Below are 17,658 nucleotides of genomic sequence, written 5' to 3'. Positions count from 1 at the left end.
ATAGGTAGCTAATACTGAATAATGAATGGTGTAATATTCCGGAAGTCTCAAGCGGAGTGTTGACCTTTCTTGCGGACTTAAGTCCAGGATCTGGACACAAAAGACTACGTAATTGCGTTCCCATCTCCTCCTGAAACCCTACGAAGTCGTGTTCTCGACTTCGAGACTATGTAAGGTTAGATTTTACGATTTAGGTCCCCATCGTGACTTACGACATCTTTTGCTTACGACGCCCAGGGTTTGAAATTTCAAGTTCTAAAGAACAATCGCGAGTACTCGGCTATCTTGTCTACTTTAATTGCCCCGTTTGGTTGTAATGTTCTCTATTCTTGTTGGAAATATTTGCAGCTCGGATTATGTTCAAGTGAGGGACAAATCTCAGCGTATAGATTGGAAATTTTGTGGAAAGCATCCTCCTTTTGCTGTCACCTTCACTGAAACTTCTTTTACAGTGCGTCTTTATTCAGATAATGGAATAGAGGAAAAGGGCTTCTACGCTCGATATCTTTTGGTGAAACAGGAAATAGATCTTGGTAAGGACAAGAGGTGCAATCGCTTCCAAATCCCACATAGATAAACATATCACTTTGCAGACTAAGAAATGCTTATGACACAAACAAAATTTTAAGAGTTCACTTGGCATTATTTTTCCATACCTAAAGTTCACACACATTATGGATGACAATAATTATTGGCATGCGTCCTGAAACACCGAAACAAAACGTATATTTTGAAAATATCTCAAAGTCTTCAGCAGCATAGCGAGTTCAGCGCTGTCACATGGCAAGGTGATTGAAGGTGACAGATAATTCGTCATCCCCACCTTAGTTTGAAATCATGCTGTATGTATTATAAAACTCTCTCTTGTTCCCTTTGCCAAACGGTATCTAACTGCATGATACCTAACTGCATTTCTCAGTTTTCTTGATGGCAACCATAGCCTTGAGTTACATAGGTCAGTGGGCTGGGCATGAGTTGATGATTATTCATTCACGCTTCAGATATAGCGACGAAAGACGAGAACACAATTTCAGCATCAGCTGTATTAGAGTGGAAAAAGACGCAAAATGTGGGTGAACTGAAGGGTTACATTGTATTGTACAAGTCGTCTCAGTCATCGACGTATTGGAATGTTATACAGACGAATGATACTCAAGTATCGCTCAAAAACATTCAGCCAAGAACAGAATATACTGTCAGAGTGCTACTCTTGTCAAAAGTCACCTATATGAGTCAAACGTTTACCCTAGAAACTGGCGTAGGTAAGTTTCCACTAAATGTGAACAGTTCAGGAAATCTTAATAAAGATCTGACTTTAATCTGCCCGACTGCTATCCGCGAAAACATTAGTTGACATATTGCGATGTTAGAGATAAAAATTCAACGACTTGTTCGCGGATTGCGTGGACTCGACACTATTCGCAAACTCAAATAAAAAATTCATGATCGTGATTGTTGTAACACAGAAAAATTTTAAAAGCCTTCATTTCTTTCTGTTGCAACAAGACTACTGAAAAGAGAAAATACTCACTGGTAAAGAAAAGTAGAAAAACGAAGAAAACAAGGTTAGCGAGGTTATGACTCGATTCAAAGTAAATTAGTGAAGATTTATTGAGGCCCTTGATTCACCCATAAGAGGCTCGAGAATTTTATTTCGTCCACGTTTTATTAAGAGTTTGATCTTCATCCCGGACAGTCTCATAATGTATGTGTTATTGACCAGGCCTGAAGTCAAGATGGTTAGATATTGGCCGAGTTCCTTTATTTTGCGTTTTCATGAACCGAGACGAAGTTGAGGTTCATAAAAAACGAGATATGCCCATCTCGCTTGCTCGGGTAGCCAACCAGAACACATGATCTGCCTCATATCGTCCACGGGCGCTGCCAGCGATATAATAATTATGTATATAGGTAAAACTGCGATAAAAATGTGAGATATTTATGGATAAACTCAGTTGCATTATCTTACGCTACCAGGAAAAACAACGCACAATGTAATACTGTTTAAAATTGCATTCATACTCGTATACCTCATTTCTACTTCTTGATTCAGTGAAGACGACGGGGGAGCCGGCAAATACACCGAGTCCGACAACGGAAGGTAAAATGCTATTAAAATTGGTTCCTTTCACAGTCAAGAAATTATTATTCATTACAATAAGGTTGATTAATGTTTCTTTTTCCTTTGAAGTAAAACTATAACAATAGGCTAAGCTACCTGACGACATTAACTTTTAGGCTGATAGGGTGATCTTCATTCAAACAATTAGATTATTTGCTTTCGCAACTACCTCGCGATAGCATTCTTGAGATCATAATCTAATTGTCTAGTGGATAGAAAGTAATGTAGCCGTCACATTTTAGAGTACATCTTGTGAAAGAACACTGTTGAATCTCTAAACAATCAATAGTTTTCGACAATTTTGATCTAAAAATGGTGCTTTTCAGAACGTTGTATTTGAATTGCCTCATTACTTTACTCATATTAGGACCGATGCAGCTCATGTATCCCTACGGTTCTTCCGCTGGTGATTCGGAAATTCCAAACACGTATGAGTACTCGTGGCAATGTTTCAAGATCGACATCCCGGACGATGGAATGCAATTCTTCGGCAAGCGTCATTACAAAGTCCACGTACGTATATATCTTCTTGCATTCGATTTCAATTAAGTAGTCAGACAATTACCTGACAACCGTAACATGACTGTGGATTGTAATGTCGCTTGCCTTGTTACTGTTTTTCTTGAAGATGCGAAGGTACCCTGCTAACCTCTTCTAAGAAGTTAAAACAAGTTGATTTTTTTCTCGAATCGATTAATCGATTACTTTGTAACCAATTCAAAGCGTTCAAGACGTATTTGCCGATGAAAACTAATAATAGTATACCTAATCTATCAGGTCTTTCCCACGCTTTTTTGGACAGTCATTCTTTTCTAAGCTTAATAGGGTGTGTTGTAGTAACTTAACGCAATTAACTTGTAAATTCTCTCCCAAAGTAATTCTTATCGGAATCAATGCCCATAAGAAAAAAGCCGGGTTCTGCCAATTAATTCAAAACTAACCCAACCCTATTCTCTGGTTAAGATCTGTCGCAACGGATTGCTGCTGTTTGATTCACAATGGCTTCCCTGGTGGCCTTACAATTTCGGGGAACGTTGGTGGCTCAAGAAAGAGGCAATGTTGGCGCCTTATTGGGGTTTGACGGATACGGACGATTCTTTTGTGATTCAGGGCTTTTCTAAAGTTTACTACCACGTGTATTCAGATTCCGACCCAAGTTCTACTCCTTTGTTGAAGAGGGCCTCTTCAGACACAAAGAGACTGTTGTCGACTCCTTTGCCAACCGCCTTCAAGGCATCATGGGTGCTGGTGGTAACGTGGAAAAATTTACGTCCGTATCAGTACCCTGCTAATATGGCAAACCAGGTAAAAGTAATAGCTAATTTTACGAATGCACAAGATGTTCCACGGGTCTTAACACAGCTACGCTAAGATTGTACTGAGGCAACAGCGGTACCTTCTCTTTTAAAAGAAGAATACGTGTTGCGAAATCAAGTCTGGAAATTGTGCCTAACAGTTTTAACAAGAATCGGAAACAAATAAGTTTCACAGAAATGCAAATTAGTGTGATCTCCCGATATGAAGAGATCTCTCAGAAAAGATCTAGATCTTTGCTTAGAAGCCTTGTCATTATGTTCGGGGTTATTAATCTTATGCTGGATGGAGGAAGAAACTATACACTTGCTAATAAGTTTATTTAAGAAATGCATTTTCTAATACTTTAAAACCCTGAAGATATTATATTTAACACGGCACCATGAACTTTACTCATTTTATATAATAAACAGCAAAATGGTGTTAATTATGAAGTCATCTGGGCGTTTGTCCTCTAATACATCATAAGTAAGAACCAATCAAAATTCATCAATCAAGTTCAATTCTTGGTTATTACTTATCACATTGAATCCATAGGGAAATACGTTTCAGTTGGTTTTGATTACAGATGGAGTGTACTCCTTCACGATGTACAATTATCCAAGCAATGGTCTGCAGTGGTCCGCTCCAACCCAAAGGTTTGCTCAGTGTAGAGGTCTTCCTAGTTCAGAGTTTCTTGAAAAATGCTGTCTATGGAAGAAAAAGCTTCTCTATTTGCCTATAAGCTGCGCTATTTGCACACCATCACGTTAGTGCCCTTAGTCCTCCTGAGCTCGAAACCAACTCTCTTTGACACAATTCGTTTAATTAAAGTGTAATGGTCCAATAAACTGGCATCATCCATTCCATTCATATTGGTTGAATTGCATTAAAACAATACATTTACTTTTACAATTCTCCATCAGCAAATTGCATGAAAAATGATCTCGCGACCAATATGTGGAACGAGAATACGCTTCCTTGTAGTAGACAAAGCTCAAAATCAGTTATACTTAGGACTCTTTTAGGGAATGTAATTATCCTATTTATGGTACTAAAACTAGGGTTCCCCCGAAACTTGAGACGTCAAGTTAATACCAAAGGATCTCCTCGAAATTAGAAGTTCTTTCGATGACCAAGACACTATTTGTTTTCGAAGAAGCTTAAACATAGACAATTATTCTATTGTGAGTCAGGAGAATTTATGGACTACTGCTTGATGCAGCAACTGACTCACAATCTGAAATTAGAACTCTGTTCATCTCTCAACACAGGGTTATTGTATGAATTATACAAGCGCATTCCAATGGGTTTTAAAATATGTCAATCAGTTAGCAACCTTATCGCAGTTCAATGGCTCAACGGCTGCCTTTACCTAACTGTGCAATTTTGAAAGAGTCGTTTTCAGTTTTGTTTTCGTCTCCAGATGAAAGTAATAATTGTATTTCTGTTTCAGGATGTACTATCGATATTATTCCAACTCATATGGGTTGCCTGTGGTTGGTTGGAATGCTGGAGACAAGGGAGAAAGGAAATATAACATGCCACGGTAGGTTGTGTTGTTAAGCACAGAGCTATATCTTTTAATTGGGTGGTAGAAAATCTGATCGATGGGGAAGTTTCCCGTTTGTCTCTTTCCTAGATCGGGTACTGTCAACATAGAAACAATCGACGGAATAAGAGGTAACGCTGACATGGTTGGGAAGTGGTTTTTCAGACTGGAAGAATCCCTCGGGAAACTTAACGCAAGACAGGAGTGCATTGACTGGTTCAAAGCACAACCAGATCCTCGATTCTACACTGAATACATCGAACCTTGTCCTTGTGTCCTGCGACAAGCATGGTGGGACGAAAGGTTCACAGTGAACTGGAGAGACTGGCCAAGAATGTGTGGCTACGCTCAGTTCCCCTCACCACATGGGTGGGGCCAGGAATGTTGTTACTCCACTAACTGGCAAAGTTGGGGTGCACTGCTTGTGGGAAATACTGGTGGAGGTTCGGCGCATAGATACCACAAGTTGACCGAGGAATTAAGAGCTAAACACGACTCAAGCGACGTACAAGGCTATCAAAAGTGCTGCGTCAACTCAGACTTGTGTGACTTGTATTACAAGAGACGCCCTTCCGATAATTGCGGAAATTATGTGGTACCAGAATGGAGTAAGGATTTTATCTAAAATATTTGCAATCAAGGCATTATGCTTGCCTTCCAGTTGTTTGCATCAAGATATCATTGATTTCACGAATATATCTCATATAATTTTTCTACTTTTAGGTTGGCTCTGGGGTGACCCTCATTTTGTCACTCTTGATGGCAAAAACTACACCTTTAATGGTCTTGGTGAATACATGATGACCGATGCTCGTGACGGATTTTTTCAGTTACAAGCTCGGACGAAACTGGCCAAAGGGGGCGGAACAGCGACAGTGTTTTCTGCTGCAGCTGCGAAGGAAGGCAATTCTAGTGTTGTCCAGGTTGAGTTGAACGATGCAGGTCAGTAACTAAGCAAAATGCAATAGTTAGAATGGATTACTTAATCTTCTGCCATCTGAAGGTTTCCTCGATTTTATCGTAACTTTTTATTGTCCGATCTTGTTCTTTTCTACGTACTTAAACAACCAAATTCTTGGAAACAAGTGAATATACATTGTTCTGTTGGTATGTGTTTTCGTCAAATGATCTTATCGACTAATTCTATCCACAGAAATAAGCTTAAGCGTGCTGATTGATGGAGAGTCCTTTAACTACACTAGCCTTTCAAACGAATCTGTTACACTTAAGGGCTCTGTTGCTGTTGCCAAACCAGACAACAACTCCTTTGTAATGGTTTTTCCGTCGGGGATATCAGTCACAGCGAAAGCTGTTTCGGGAGCACTTTCAATTGTACTTGCTGCACCAAAGAGCTTCAAAAATCAAACAAAGGGCCTGTTAGGAAGATGGAATGATGATCCTGAAGACGACTTTTTGACGCCTAATGGAACCATCTTGCCTTCAAACGCGAACAGCAAGGACATTCATTACAATTTTGGTCTCCTTTGTGAGTAAAGTTTTCTTTCTTATAAGTTCTAATTGATTTCATAATGCTATTGTGGTAAGTTTGTCTAGGGGGCAGAGCTGATGCATTAGTGAGAGCGCTGACCTCCCACCCTAGTAGCTTGGGTTCGACTCCTAAGCCTTCTGACTCATGTTGGTTGGGTTTGCTTTCGGTTGTCGACCTTGCTCCAAACATTTTTCCCCAGGTCTTCTAGTTTTCCTCCCTCCGCAAAAACTAAAATTCTAACCTTAGTTCAACCCGGAAACGTGGAGAAGTGGAATTTTCATTGGTAAATTTCCCTTCACCTATCATTTTTATTAGTTTTAGCTGTAAATTGACTATTGTATTTGACGTTAGCATTGTTTTTTTGTTTAAAAAACTATATATCTTAATTGCTCGCCCACACCTTTTTAAGTAAGTTTCATTTACCTATATATGTAATTCAAAATTTTTGAAAGTGTGCGCTTTGCTGCGAAGGGTCAGTGCCCTTTTCACTTAGTCGGTGAAGCAGAGGCAAATTCAATATTTTGGAAAAATCAATTTTTAGTGCTTCTCATAGAAGCTAACGTACTTCCAATCGACTACCTAGGACGGCAGGTTAAACTACCGTAGTTGTGCAGCTATAGGACGCCCTCGGCTAAAAGATACACCCCAACTTGAAAAAGTGCGGTCTTTTATTACTCACGGAACTGGAGTTAGTAATGTTCGTTATGCCATAATTGATAGCCGTCGAGGAGTTTATGGTTTCTAATCCTTTTTGCAATCCACAGATTGACAAAGAATCAGTTGGTCACATTGAAGCTTTTCCCCATTTTTCTCTTTAATAGGGCAGGTAGACAACAGGTCCACACTCTTTACATACAAACCAGGAGAAAGCCTGAAAACTTTCGAAAATGCATCTTTTGTCCCTATGTTCCTTGAAGATCTTTCTTTCCCAAATGACACCTTACGCAAACAAGCAGAAGAAGCTTGCCAAGGAGATCTCAACTGCTTATTTGATTCCGCCTCTACTGAGGATGTTTCAATGGGCGCAAACACAAAGGCAATGTCGTCCACACTGGAGAAAGAGTCATCTTCTCTTAGTAAGTTACCCCGTTTACAATACACGAGAGGTCGTCGGAAGTCGAGTTTTCTTTTCCCTTAATTCAAGGTTTTTTAGTGCAGTACCTCGTTTGAAGATGAAAAATGGGCTTTTTGACGATTTGGTAGCTGCCAAAACGCACTGAAAGGCGTCTAAAAGCATCAGTGTCTTTAAGTTCTATCTATATTCTGATCACAATGGTAGTATTTATGATACGGACGCTGGACCATTCGAAAAATTTCGTGACTATTGAACTAAGTTGCTTGTGCTTGGATTGGTATGTCTACCGACGGGTAAGCTGTAACACATATTTCGTTGGTGCCTTTGTCGGAGACTTTGATTCGTGCGTGACACATGTCAGATGATGAGTGCGAACACTATGGACATTGAATGGTTTACATAATTAACGCAACCTTGAATGACCCTTTTAAATCAGTACTCGGCAACAACCAATCAAAATGTAGAAAATATCGTATAAGAGAGTGATTTCTTACAAATTTTGCAGAGTAGCTTTTTACACACCTGATGTAAATAAGCGAATACGAGAGCGAAATAAAACAGTTTAATTGAGTCTCGTTCGTCAGAGTTCTATCCCTAGTAAACAGGACAAAGTTTACAAAACCTTTTGGAAAATGGCCTTTATATAATTCTGCTTATCTGATTTTTGACAACCAGTTTAAATCTTAAAGGGATAAAAAACAATGCAAGTCTACTTCAGAAATCAGCCACACATACGTATTGTGCTAAGTCCATTTATACCAATAAACGTTAAAAAATAGCTCCCTTTGTTATCTCTCACGCTAAAAGACTTCAATGACTTCCACCGACGCTCAACGAACAAACAAGAAATTTTTCGATCTTGGACCGAGCGTCGAGTGTAACAAAGTTTTTTAAAACTAAACAAAATGAAATGAAATTTTCAATGTGACAGTTTGAAACATGTAAGAGTATCAATACCGCCTTTTATTTTTGACAGAAAATTTTCCACCCCGGTTCGTCACACAGCTCTCCCAAGTGAATGTCACTGTGAATCAGAGTATTAGTGTGTCTGTGGTTGCAGAAGACCCAAACAACGACACCTTGATATTCTCTGTTTTCGGCGTTCTACCTCGTGCAGCTATTCTACGGAACAATTCCAACTCTGTGACAGTCACGTGGAACGGAACTAACGAACACGTATTCTTTCATTGAATTCTGTATTGTATTCTATGAAATGCATTTAGATGCAAAGTTGTTTTTCTGAGCACTTGCTAAATCGTATCATTCTTTATTTTATTCATACTCGCAATTAATCACTGTCATGATTACAGGCCGAGGCGGCCTCCACTCAGTACTATTACCAATGTTTATTGTTTGTTAGTTTTCATTTATTGAATTTAATTTTTTTCACTACTAACATTATTTACAATGCAACATTACTTACAAATACTAACATACTCAGAATACTAAAATTAGTTACAACACTAACATACCGTATTAACATCATTACTCACCAAAGCTTTCCTGTTTGCAGATTGAATTAGAATTCGTGGTAACAGACGATCAGGGTGCAACAGCATTCTTGAGGCCAATTATTAATCTCTGTGCTTGTCATAACAATGGCGTTTGCCTTCATTCAGCCAGCAACAAAAACTCCACGCATAATAGCAACAAGATGAATGTACTTGAGTGTGGTTGTTTGAATGGCTATACAGGAACGCTCTGCGAGAGTGATCTCGACGCATGTGAAGCAAATCTAAACCCATGTTACCCAGGTGTAAAGTGCATCGACCTTCCCCCTCCAGCAAATATATCTGGCTACAAATGTGGACCTTGTCCGAATGGATTCACGGGAGATGGATCCAAATGTCGAGGTATCCATCATCAAACTGGATTACTGACATAGCTCAAAACATATATAAAGGCAAACGTATCCCTGATCCAGTTTCACTGTACTCCTTAAGTCAGTCAAAGAACCGACAAGAATAAGTTATTTGCGAGGGAAACAATGTCTATACAGCTATTTAGATATTACCTTAAAAGAGGGCTGTAATTTTGCGGAAGAAATAATGCACATTTTGTCGAGTACTTAGCTGACCTAGCTAGACTCTGCGTTTGTATGGTATTGCTACAATCCAGAGTTAAAACGTCATATGGGGCTGCACTTACATCGCAGCTCCATCGAACTGATCCCAGTAAGACTTTTTTCTCAAGAAAACTGAGTCCAATTGGTAAATAAACACCTCAGGCTCATTCAATATGTTATGCTCAAATTGTGTAACCACTGAAACCTCTGAGTATCCATTATAAGAAGAAGAAAGTTTTGATGTTAGCAGCACACAAATAATAACATACTATCATACAATTATTCCTTTTTTCAGACTTTGACGAATGTTTACAAGGGTCGAACGGTGGATGCAGTCAAGTCTGTATCAACACACCAGGCTCGTTCACATGCGACTGTAGAAAAGGATACTTGCTCAAGATTGACCAGCGAAATTGTGATGGTAAAGCACCAAATTCCCATGTTTTCTCTCATTTCATCTCCGAGTAAGCTACCATGCGTAGTGAATATTTTAGAGGACCGTTGCGCGATAGAATAAAAATTTACTCGCACAAACCCTATATGTTTAAGTATAACTCCTTATTATAACAAAGTTCGTATATAACACGCGCTATCATTAGTTGAAAAAGCGTGCACTATCATAGTACAAGCATAGAGCTAAAGCTATCACGCCATCTTCTAAATTGTGCCAACTTTTCCCGGACTTCTCTCTAGCTTTTTTTCGTTAATTGAAAGTGAAACTTCGGAGCAAACGAGACGGCAAGTCGCAACAGAAGAACCAAACAAAGATTTGTAAACATATCAAGCGCCACAATTTTCTTTATTATGACAAAAGCAAAGACGAAAATCCTCAAAGAGAAAACGAAATGGACAGTTCGAGTTTTGAAGGTTCACACGCTCAGCTGGATTGCAAGTTACGTACGGTAATAAAAATTAAACACTGGTAACACTCGTTTAGTATATATAATTTTGTGTTCAAAAACAAAACAAAACAAATGATGAAAAATATAGCTAAACTGGAGTAAGCGTCAAAGTTCATACTAATCATGACGGTGTCAGAGCTACTGCGATCATGCTGAGGTCCATCGAGGCAAGCTCATCGTGGCAATCTCCGGTCAGCGTAGTGTAGCAAGCCTCAGAATTTACATCGGCCGCCTTTCGAGTGAAAATGGATGGCGTTGTCATCCCAAGCAATCTTCATGTTCCAGTGAATTCAGTTGTCGTTCCTTTATAAAAAACACGCCTTCAACAGTTTGTTGCCTAATTTTCATGTGTGTTTTTATGAGCCACAATTCGGCCGGATTTCACTTAACATTTCCCTTTCAAATTTCGTATTAGAGACTAAATAGACTTGCGGCAAAAGTGCTAAATTCGACTTGCCGAACTATTTCAGTTTGTAAACTATTACGAATTGTGAACTTCGATGGTTTGTGAACTCTGATGGTTTGACATTTTAGACAGCTTAAATCTTTTTCAACCAATCAGATTATTTGAACCATCCCAAGAAGGATTCTGATTGGCTCATTGTGGCGTGCTTTTTGAAAGTGTATAGAGTATGCTGTCGACATTGTTGTTCGCTTTGGAAATAAAGTTTGTTCGAAAATTTGACGAAATGCATGGGGAATTCAACGTATTTTTTATAAAACAAATGAGAAGAAATACTCGACTACGTCTCCTGTTTCTCCCTACACTTCTTTCGTGCTCTAGCCGCTTCCTGCGTGATTTACGACAGAACAGAGCACAGTCAAGGCTTCTCTACTTTTAATTCACTTTTTTTTTAATCAGACATCAATGAATGCGTTCCTGTCAGCGACTGTATGCACAAGTGTGAAAATACAAACGGTGGATATCGATGTAGCTGTGATGATTTCTTCAAAGTGGACCCTTCAGATCCCAAAAGTTGTATTCGTAAGTGATTTTTAAATTGCTTTACCCGCACTTGGAGTTAAATTACTGCATGGGGTGGGCAGTTTATGATTATAGTTACTAACGGAAGTCTACATTTCCTTGAAAAAATCTACCTAATAACCTAGGTTACCTTGATGTACAAGCGATTCTTTTAAGATGTAAAGTCCATTTTATCTAGCATCTGATAATTACTGTTAGGAAGTGTAAGTATTTTACTTTGAGTTTCTCTTTGGTAACGTTTTGATAAGTTTTTCTGATAGTTTTATAATTATTAAGTTGTGTGCCATTTTAAGCGATGTCAGAAATCACTGAGTGTATTTCTTTTTTTTTAATGTATTGGCAGGCAAAAATCGTTTGATTCTGTAAACGCTTTTTTTCGGTAAGCAACATGAAACGTATGAAAAAAATAAAACAATAATTATAAACCTTTTCATTTCAGCCGATTCTCCATGTCAGAAAAGTAAACATAACTGTCAGCACATCTGTTACCTTGGTTCAAACAAAATTCAACAATGTGCTTGTAGACGAGGCTATCTTCTTGGAGACGATGGGGATAGTTGCAAAGGTGAGTATAATTTTATTAACCTAAGAAACTATACAGGGCCAGTTAGTATACATTTAGAGAGTGAACAAATTCAATTGGATCTCACTTCACTCGGTTTGAGGTAAAAGAGAAGGGATTCGTGCGTATCATGTATACTGTGCGCGGTGTTCAAGATGGCACCAGGTAGTATTTCTCATTTAAAAACTTTACCCTCTACATTGAGATTTACAATCATGTTTTAAGCTATGCTTCTTTCAAATAAATGGCCAGAACCTGGTAAACGAAGAATTAATCAACCAAATAGATATCAGGGTTGGCACTCAGTTTAAGGCGTAAGGTACTTTCAAATAATACAACTTGTTTTCTTCAAGGCTAATGCCATAACGAAGGATCAAACGGCTCTAAATTAAATTTATGGCTAGCTTAATATAGACAGCGAACATGCAACCCTAAGGGAGGATTTAGGTTTTTAATTTTTATTTTTTATGTGCCTAAAGAAGACCAAAGGTTGTGTTTGATGTTGCGAGGGGAATTAGAAGTATATCTGACATAAATGATCTACATGAAATGATTTGAAAACTTTAATCAGTAGAGAGAGCGGCGAAAGAACTAAAGTAGCGATTCCCAGCGCCTTATCTGTGTTCTGAAAAACGTTCTAACAGTCTGTCACTAACAGTGACAGACTGTCAGACAGTCTGTATGTTATTAATGCAGTGTTAGACTAGAGGATTTCAAGTAATTCTGCTACTTACAGTTTCGCCATTTTTCCATTAGATATTGATGAATGTGCACCAAATGAGAATAGATGCAGCCATAAATGCAACAACACGGAAGGAAGCTACACGTGTTCCTGTGTGGACGGCTTTAGACTGGACGCTGATAATGTCACTTGCATAGGTAGTGTAAAAGCAGAATTAAGGCATTACCACGGAGAAAAAAAATGTAACTCTCTCTCTCTCTCAATTGAAACGTTGTTTCAGGATAAAATGTTTTAAGCAATTTATCTGCAAGTCTAATTTTTCATTTGATCATTTCATGCACGAAGATTATTTGAAGTAAGTCAACTTGCTCTAAAATCATGAAATTTTCTTGCAAAGTGAAAAATTTTCTGGGTTCACACATTCTCAAATATCACTTGTGTGTTACTCACTTTATCCTCGTGGGACTCAGAATTTTTTCTTTGTCCCGCGCTCGTGACAAGACGAAAAATATCTTTCTCTATATATTAAGGCAACTTGGTTTTAATTTACTGACTTTAGTTTGTCATTTTAGATATAGACGAGTGCTTGGAGTGGACCTTTAAATGTCAGGATTCGTCACAGCGTTGCAAAAATACTCAAGGTTCTTACAAATGCGTCTGTGAAGAAGGACTTTATTGGATTGACAATGCTTGCAAAGGTGAGACCGCGTGTATCCCAAAGGAAAGGTAATGTTGAGGTGTGTCTTATACCCATTAACACCGAAAAAAAATTCAGTTAAACCGGTTTCAAATTGAGAAAAAGAGATCCTAAATACAGAATTCTTACCTAGGTTTTAAGCACTAACTTTTTTTTTTTTAATGTCCTCGATTTGAATTCGAACACTGTTTTTAGCCTCTATGAAGAAAAAAATTTAAACCGTATGTAACAAGACAGCTTTAAAACATGTTTAAGCTTTAGTGTGAATGCGGTATAAGTTGCTCAAATTATTTAGACATCGCAAGAGATGTTGTACCAAAGTGTAAATGGCTTATTTGGAAGCACTCGGACTTTTAAAATTATTACTCGTTGAGAGGAATTAAAATTTATCACTGTACATTTAATTAAAGTAATGAGCCTGAGGATAACTACTAAACGCAAATCATTCCAAGGGTACCTCAAAACTTCGAATGTCGACTCGACTTCTCTTGTGATGATGTTACAGACTTTATTTATAACGTTTTGATTGTTCGTTCCACTCAAGGTCCGGGCAAGTATGAAAAACCACCTCCTCCACCGCCAGCACCGACTCCAAGAATTCCATCCTTGATTGAAGAACGTCAAGCGATTATTATCACAATTAAAGGACTCAACTTATCTCAGGTATTGCCTTTCACTTTAATGTGATACGAATAGTATATGTTCAAAGTCATAATCAGATAGGGGATGTTAATGGTCACGTGGAAACACGAAATTTCCATTCTAATGAGTGAGCTAACCCTACAAGTGAAAAATTTTTTTGTGAGAAGAAACATATTGTATCTTCTCGTGGCCATCTAAAATTCTTTTCATTACATAAAGACAGTGAAGAAAAAAAAAGAAAAATTGTTGCGCCTGTCTGGGTGCACGAGAGCGGATTAATTTAAAATTTCAAATATGTTGAATAGCCTTTAGGGAGCTGCATGAATACTGAAAATATTTTCCGAAAAAAGAAACCTCTAGTTTTTGAAAAATGCAGGAAAAAATTTGTCTTTCTCCAAAGGACGCATCTTATCGAATTTGCCATTATGACTACAACACTCAGAATATCATTTTTTTTCATATATATCAACCTTGTTCTTTTTACAATTATTCAGTGGAATCTGCCCTTAGAGCAAGTCTTCAAAGATGCAGTTGCAGATTCTGTTACCACTTTCTGTGGGGAAAGCAGAGATTGTGAGATCACAGCGCCTCGAAAAAGGTTACTACATCACTACCAAGCCTAAGCATAACTAAATTTTTCCACTAATTCCGTTCTGCAAGTAAATGAGATATATGCTCCCAAACCCAGTAACATTTTGTTATAGCAGAAATTCGTTACTGCCTTAAAATTGACTGAGGCTATTTTATTGATTTGGGATAGCAACAGGGCTGGGATTTTCAAAGCTGGGTTAAGATAACTCCGGGAACTGTGAATCTGATGTCAGATCTGAAAGCTTTAAAAGAAAATTCATCATCATTCTTTTTGACTACAATTTGTTGCTTTAATGCTCTAAAAAAAAAGAGAAAATTATCTAAAAAAAGCTTTTGAAAGGAGTCAAGAAACACAGATTAAATTTTAACCAGGGTTAGTGCTAATAAGTCTTCGAACAAGTGGGCCTAGAACTAGAAGTAAACTGCACATTTGACGACAGGATTCATTCTTTTGTCAACAAATAAGATGAGTTTTTTCAATAAAATCCAGTCATGGCCATTTTTCTGTTTAGTTCAATTGGTCCTCTACCTCTCTCAAGCTAAAGATGGTATGGTTTTGATTTCAGGAGGGCACTAGACTACATACTTTTCACGTCAGATCAAGTCCATCTCCTTCCAGATTATCCAGAGCGAACTCCTTATCTTATGCAGATTCGAGTTGCGATCTACGTCCAGTTTCCACCTGGAGTGGCTGGTGACTCTCCTTCTACCCTGGATAAAAACATTTTGTTGACAGTCATAAATTCATCTCGTGAAAATTTGGAAAAGGCCCTGAACGTGTCAGTTGTTAACCTAAAGATTGCGTACCTCGACCCTTCCACTGAGAGCAGTTTCACAGAGACTCCAAAAGTTCATCATGAAGAAACAACGATAGGCTATTTCATTATTGGTGGGGCAGCAGCTGGGGTTATATTGGCCATCATACTTTGTGTTTTGGGATGTTGCAGGTGAGTTTCATTCACGTTTGTCACTGGGTAACCAGTGTAAAATGAGAACCTCGTCTTATTATGCTATATAAACAATAGCCTCCATTTCTCCCCCTACGTCATTTGTTCCAAGATGCGAACAGTTTCCAGAGCGAAGCTTGACAATTACTGTGAGCTTCGAGGAACAGATAATGTCCAAGGACACATAAACGGACATATTTCGCGCCAAATGGATGCTATTGCGTTTATTATCCTTCGTATATTTCTGTAACACGCGTTAAATATGTTTACAAACAGCTTAGCGATTACTGCTTGAGATGTTTAGTTTTCAGTGTTCTCTAGTACGACTTTATGAACGAACAAACATATCCCATCATCTGTAAAAACAGGAAAACACTTTATCGTCTTGAATTCAATTCTGAAGAACGGCTTAATAGAGTTGATGCAGGGAGTGAAAATTGGGAATATCAGTTGGGGTATATCCTCGGATTTCCAGTAGTTTAGCTGAGGCAAGTGATGCATTTTGACCAATCGCGTGCGTGCAAAATTTTTAAATGATTGTAAACTATTTTCTCGTTTCATCATAATCACTGCCAAAAAAGGCAATTGGTATTTATGTCCTTATCCTAAATAATTTCCTATTTTACTCTAATCACATCGCCCTTTTTCCGATTTATCTTTCGTGTGTCGAGGTTTTTGAACCTGTTCAATATAAAACAATTGTCGAAAATGTGACATTACCCTATACCGACAAATGAAGGACTTGAAATTTCATACAGCCCCAGAAAAGAGAAGAACACGTAAATAATCATATTTCATATTCTGACTGCTTATAACGTTTCAGAAAGTGCAATTCAAAGCAAGTGCTGAAAAGAAATAGGGTTGCCTGCAGCGAAGACGACGGCGTCGAGCTTCATAAAGTCAAGGGTCATATCGACAATCACCGAGAGGAAGAAAAGTGTTATACTAACGAGCAAGCCTTTGACACGGATAACGAAGCCATTTAAAACTGCTTTAAGCTTAGAATAGCTCTTTTGGTAGAAGCTTCAGGGTTTTAGTTGTTTAGATTGGGTAATTATGCAGTTATGTTCCTGATAGACTGATGATTGACATATATGTGCTAATATTTTTCTATGCAACCTTTTGGATCAGGTATGTAGCTCAGTAGGCATTAGCGAGACAACTCAATAACGAGGTTTAATGAGAGAGCGGAAAGATTTCGAGGAACACCTTGGACTGTTCTTAATGAGATGGGTAAATCATCTGCCTTTAAACCTAAAGATCCAAGAAATACATGTTAGAAAAAGCATTGCAATGATGCCAACGGTTAAAGATATTAAGAACAGAAACCTGCTAACAGTGTTGACAACTACTGCTCAATTAACTGATTTTGTACTACTAACGATGGCTTAAAATATAAGTTGAATAGGAAGGCAGATAAAAAACGACTTTTAGCATCCCTTAGAGATGCTTCGCCCATCAGAATCATAATTTAGGGAGTGAGAGAATTTTCCTTAGAGTGTTTTCTAAAACATAAAATGAAGCTGAAGTACGTAGTGTTTAATGCGTCGGTTCGACCTGTTATATGCTCATTTCGTTCATAAACCCGAGTGTCTACGTCATAAATTAGAAATTGTTATTATACCATGTCTATACGTGTGATTTTGGTGTTTTTTCTTGATTTTTGTTATATCGATATCCATGCTTTCGATGGATTTTTAATAAAAGTGCCTGTCACGTTAGTTCTAGAATTATAGCCTTACTAATACACAACCCATTTTAAGTCCTAAGAAAACACAAAAACAAACTAAACGCTCAGGGCACAGTTGTTTTAGGTTGTGGCTTGCTGGCTACTGATGTTGTAAAGCACTTGACTCATAATAAGAATTACATATATATACGTATTATACACAATACACATTCGATTGCAAAAACGTTAACAGTCCCTGACACCTAAAAAGCATGAACCAATATAGATGATGCAACTAATGGTGGTTATCATACACATCTGACTTATAAAGCCGTAGTCTCTCATCTTTCAGTTTAAACGCTTCGTAGGTTTCAAAGTTTTTGCA

The 17,658-nt window shown here is 38.1% G+C and overlaps 1 protein-coding gene across 1 annotated transcript in view; it reads left to right on the top strand.

The window, feature by feature from the left end:
• The window catches only part of LOC113682446 (uncharacterized), a 41,958-nt gene extending 24,624 nt beyond the window's left edge, over window positions 1-17,334 (top strand). The window contains exons 17-38 of the mRNA XM_089211992.1: window positions 349-533; window positions 1,002-1,262; window positions 2,054-2,101; window positions 2,490-2,635; window positions 3,086-3,427; window positions 3,974-4,074; window positions 4,872-4,964; window positions 5,058-5,575; window positions 5,691-5,909; window positions 6,121-6,453; window positions 7,278-7,532; window positions 8,508-8,707; window positions 9,045-9,384; window positions 9,892-10,017; window positions 11,361-11,483; window positions 11,923-12,048; window positions 12,802-12,924; window positions 13,300-13,425; window positions 13,969-14,087; window positions 14,561-14,664; window positions 15,224-15,604; window positions 16,428-17,334. Of these exons, the coding sequence (XP_089068118.1) occupies window positions 349-533; window positions 1,002-1,262; window positions 2,054-2,101; window positions 2,490-2,635; window positions 3,086-3,427; window positions 3,974-4,074; window positions 4,872-4,964; window positions 5,058-5,575; window positions 5,691-5,909; window positions 6,121-6,453; window positions 7,278-7,532; window positions 8,508-8,707; window positions 9,045-9,384; window positions 9,892-10,017; window positions 11,361-11,483; window positions 11,923-12,048; window positions 12,802-12,924; window positions 13,300-13,425; window positions 13,969-14,087; window positions 14,561-14,664; window positions 15,224-15,604; window positions 16,428-16,590 (4,432 nt within the window). The 3' untranslated portion in view covers window positions 16,591-17,334. The remainder of the gene's footprint in view (window positions 1-348; window positions 534-1,001; window positions 1,263-2,053; window positions 2,102-2,489; window positions 2,636-3,085; window positions 3,428-3,973; window positions 4,075-4,871; window positions 4,965-5,057; window positions 5,576-5,690; window positions 5,910-6,120; window positions 6,454-7,277; window positions 7,533-8,507; window positions 8,708-9,044; window positions 9,385-9,891; window positions 10,018-11,360; window positions 11,484-11,922; window positions 12,049-12,801; window positions 12,925-13,299; window positions 13,426-13,968; window positions 14,088-14,560; window positions 14,665-15,223; window positions 15,605-16,427) is intronic.
• Window positions 17,335-17,658: the final 324 nt, after the last annotated feature.

This window comes from Pocillopora damicornis, chromosome 7, assembly GCF_964200805.1.
Source record: "Pocillopora damicornis chromosome 7, jaPocDami1.2, whole genome shotgun sequence".
Classification (NCBI taxonomy): domain Eukaryota; kingdom Metazoa; phylum Cnidaria; class Anthozoa; order Scleractinia; family Pocilloporidae; genus Pocillopora; species Pocillopora damicornis.
Note: the sequence above shows the minus strand (reverse complement) of the source record. Positions and strands in the feature narration are given on the sequence as shown.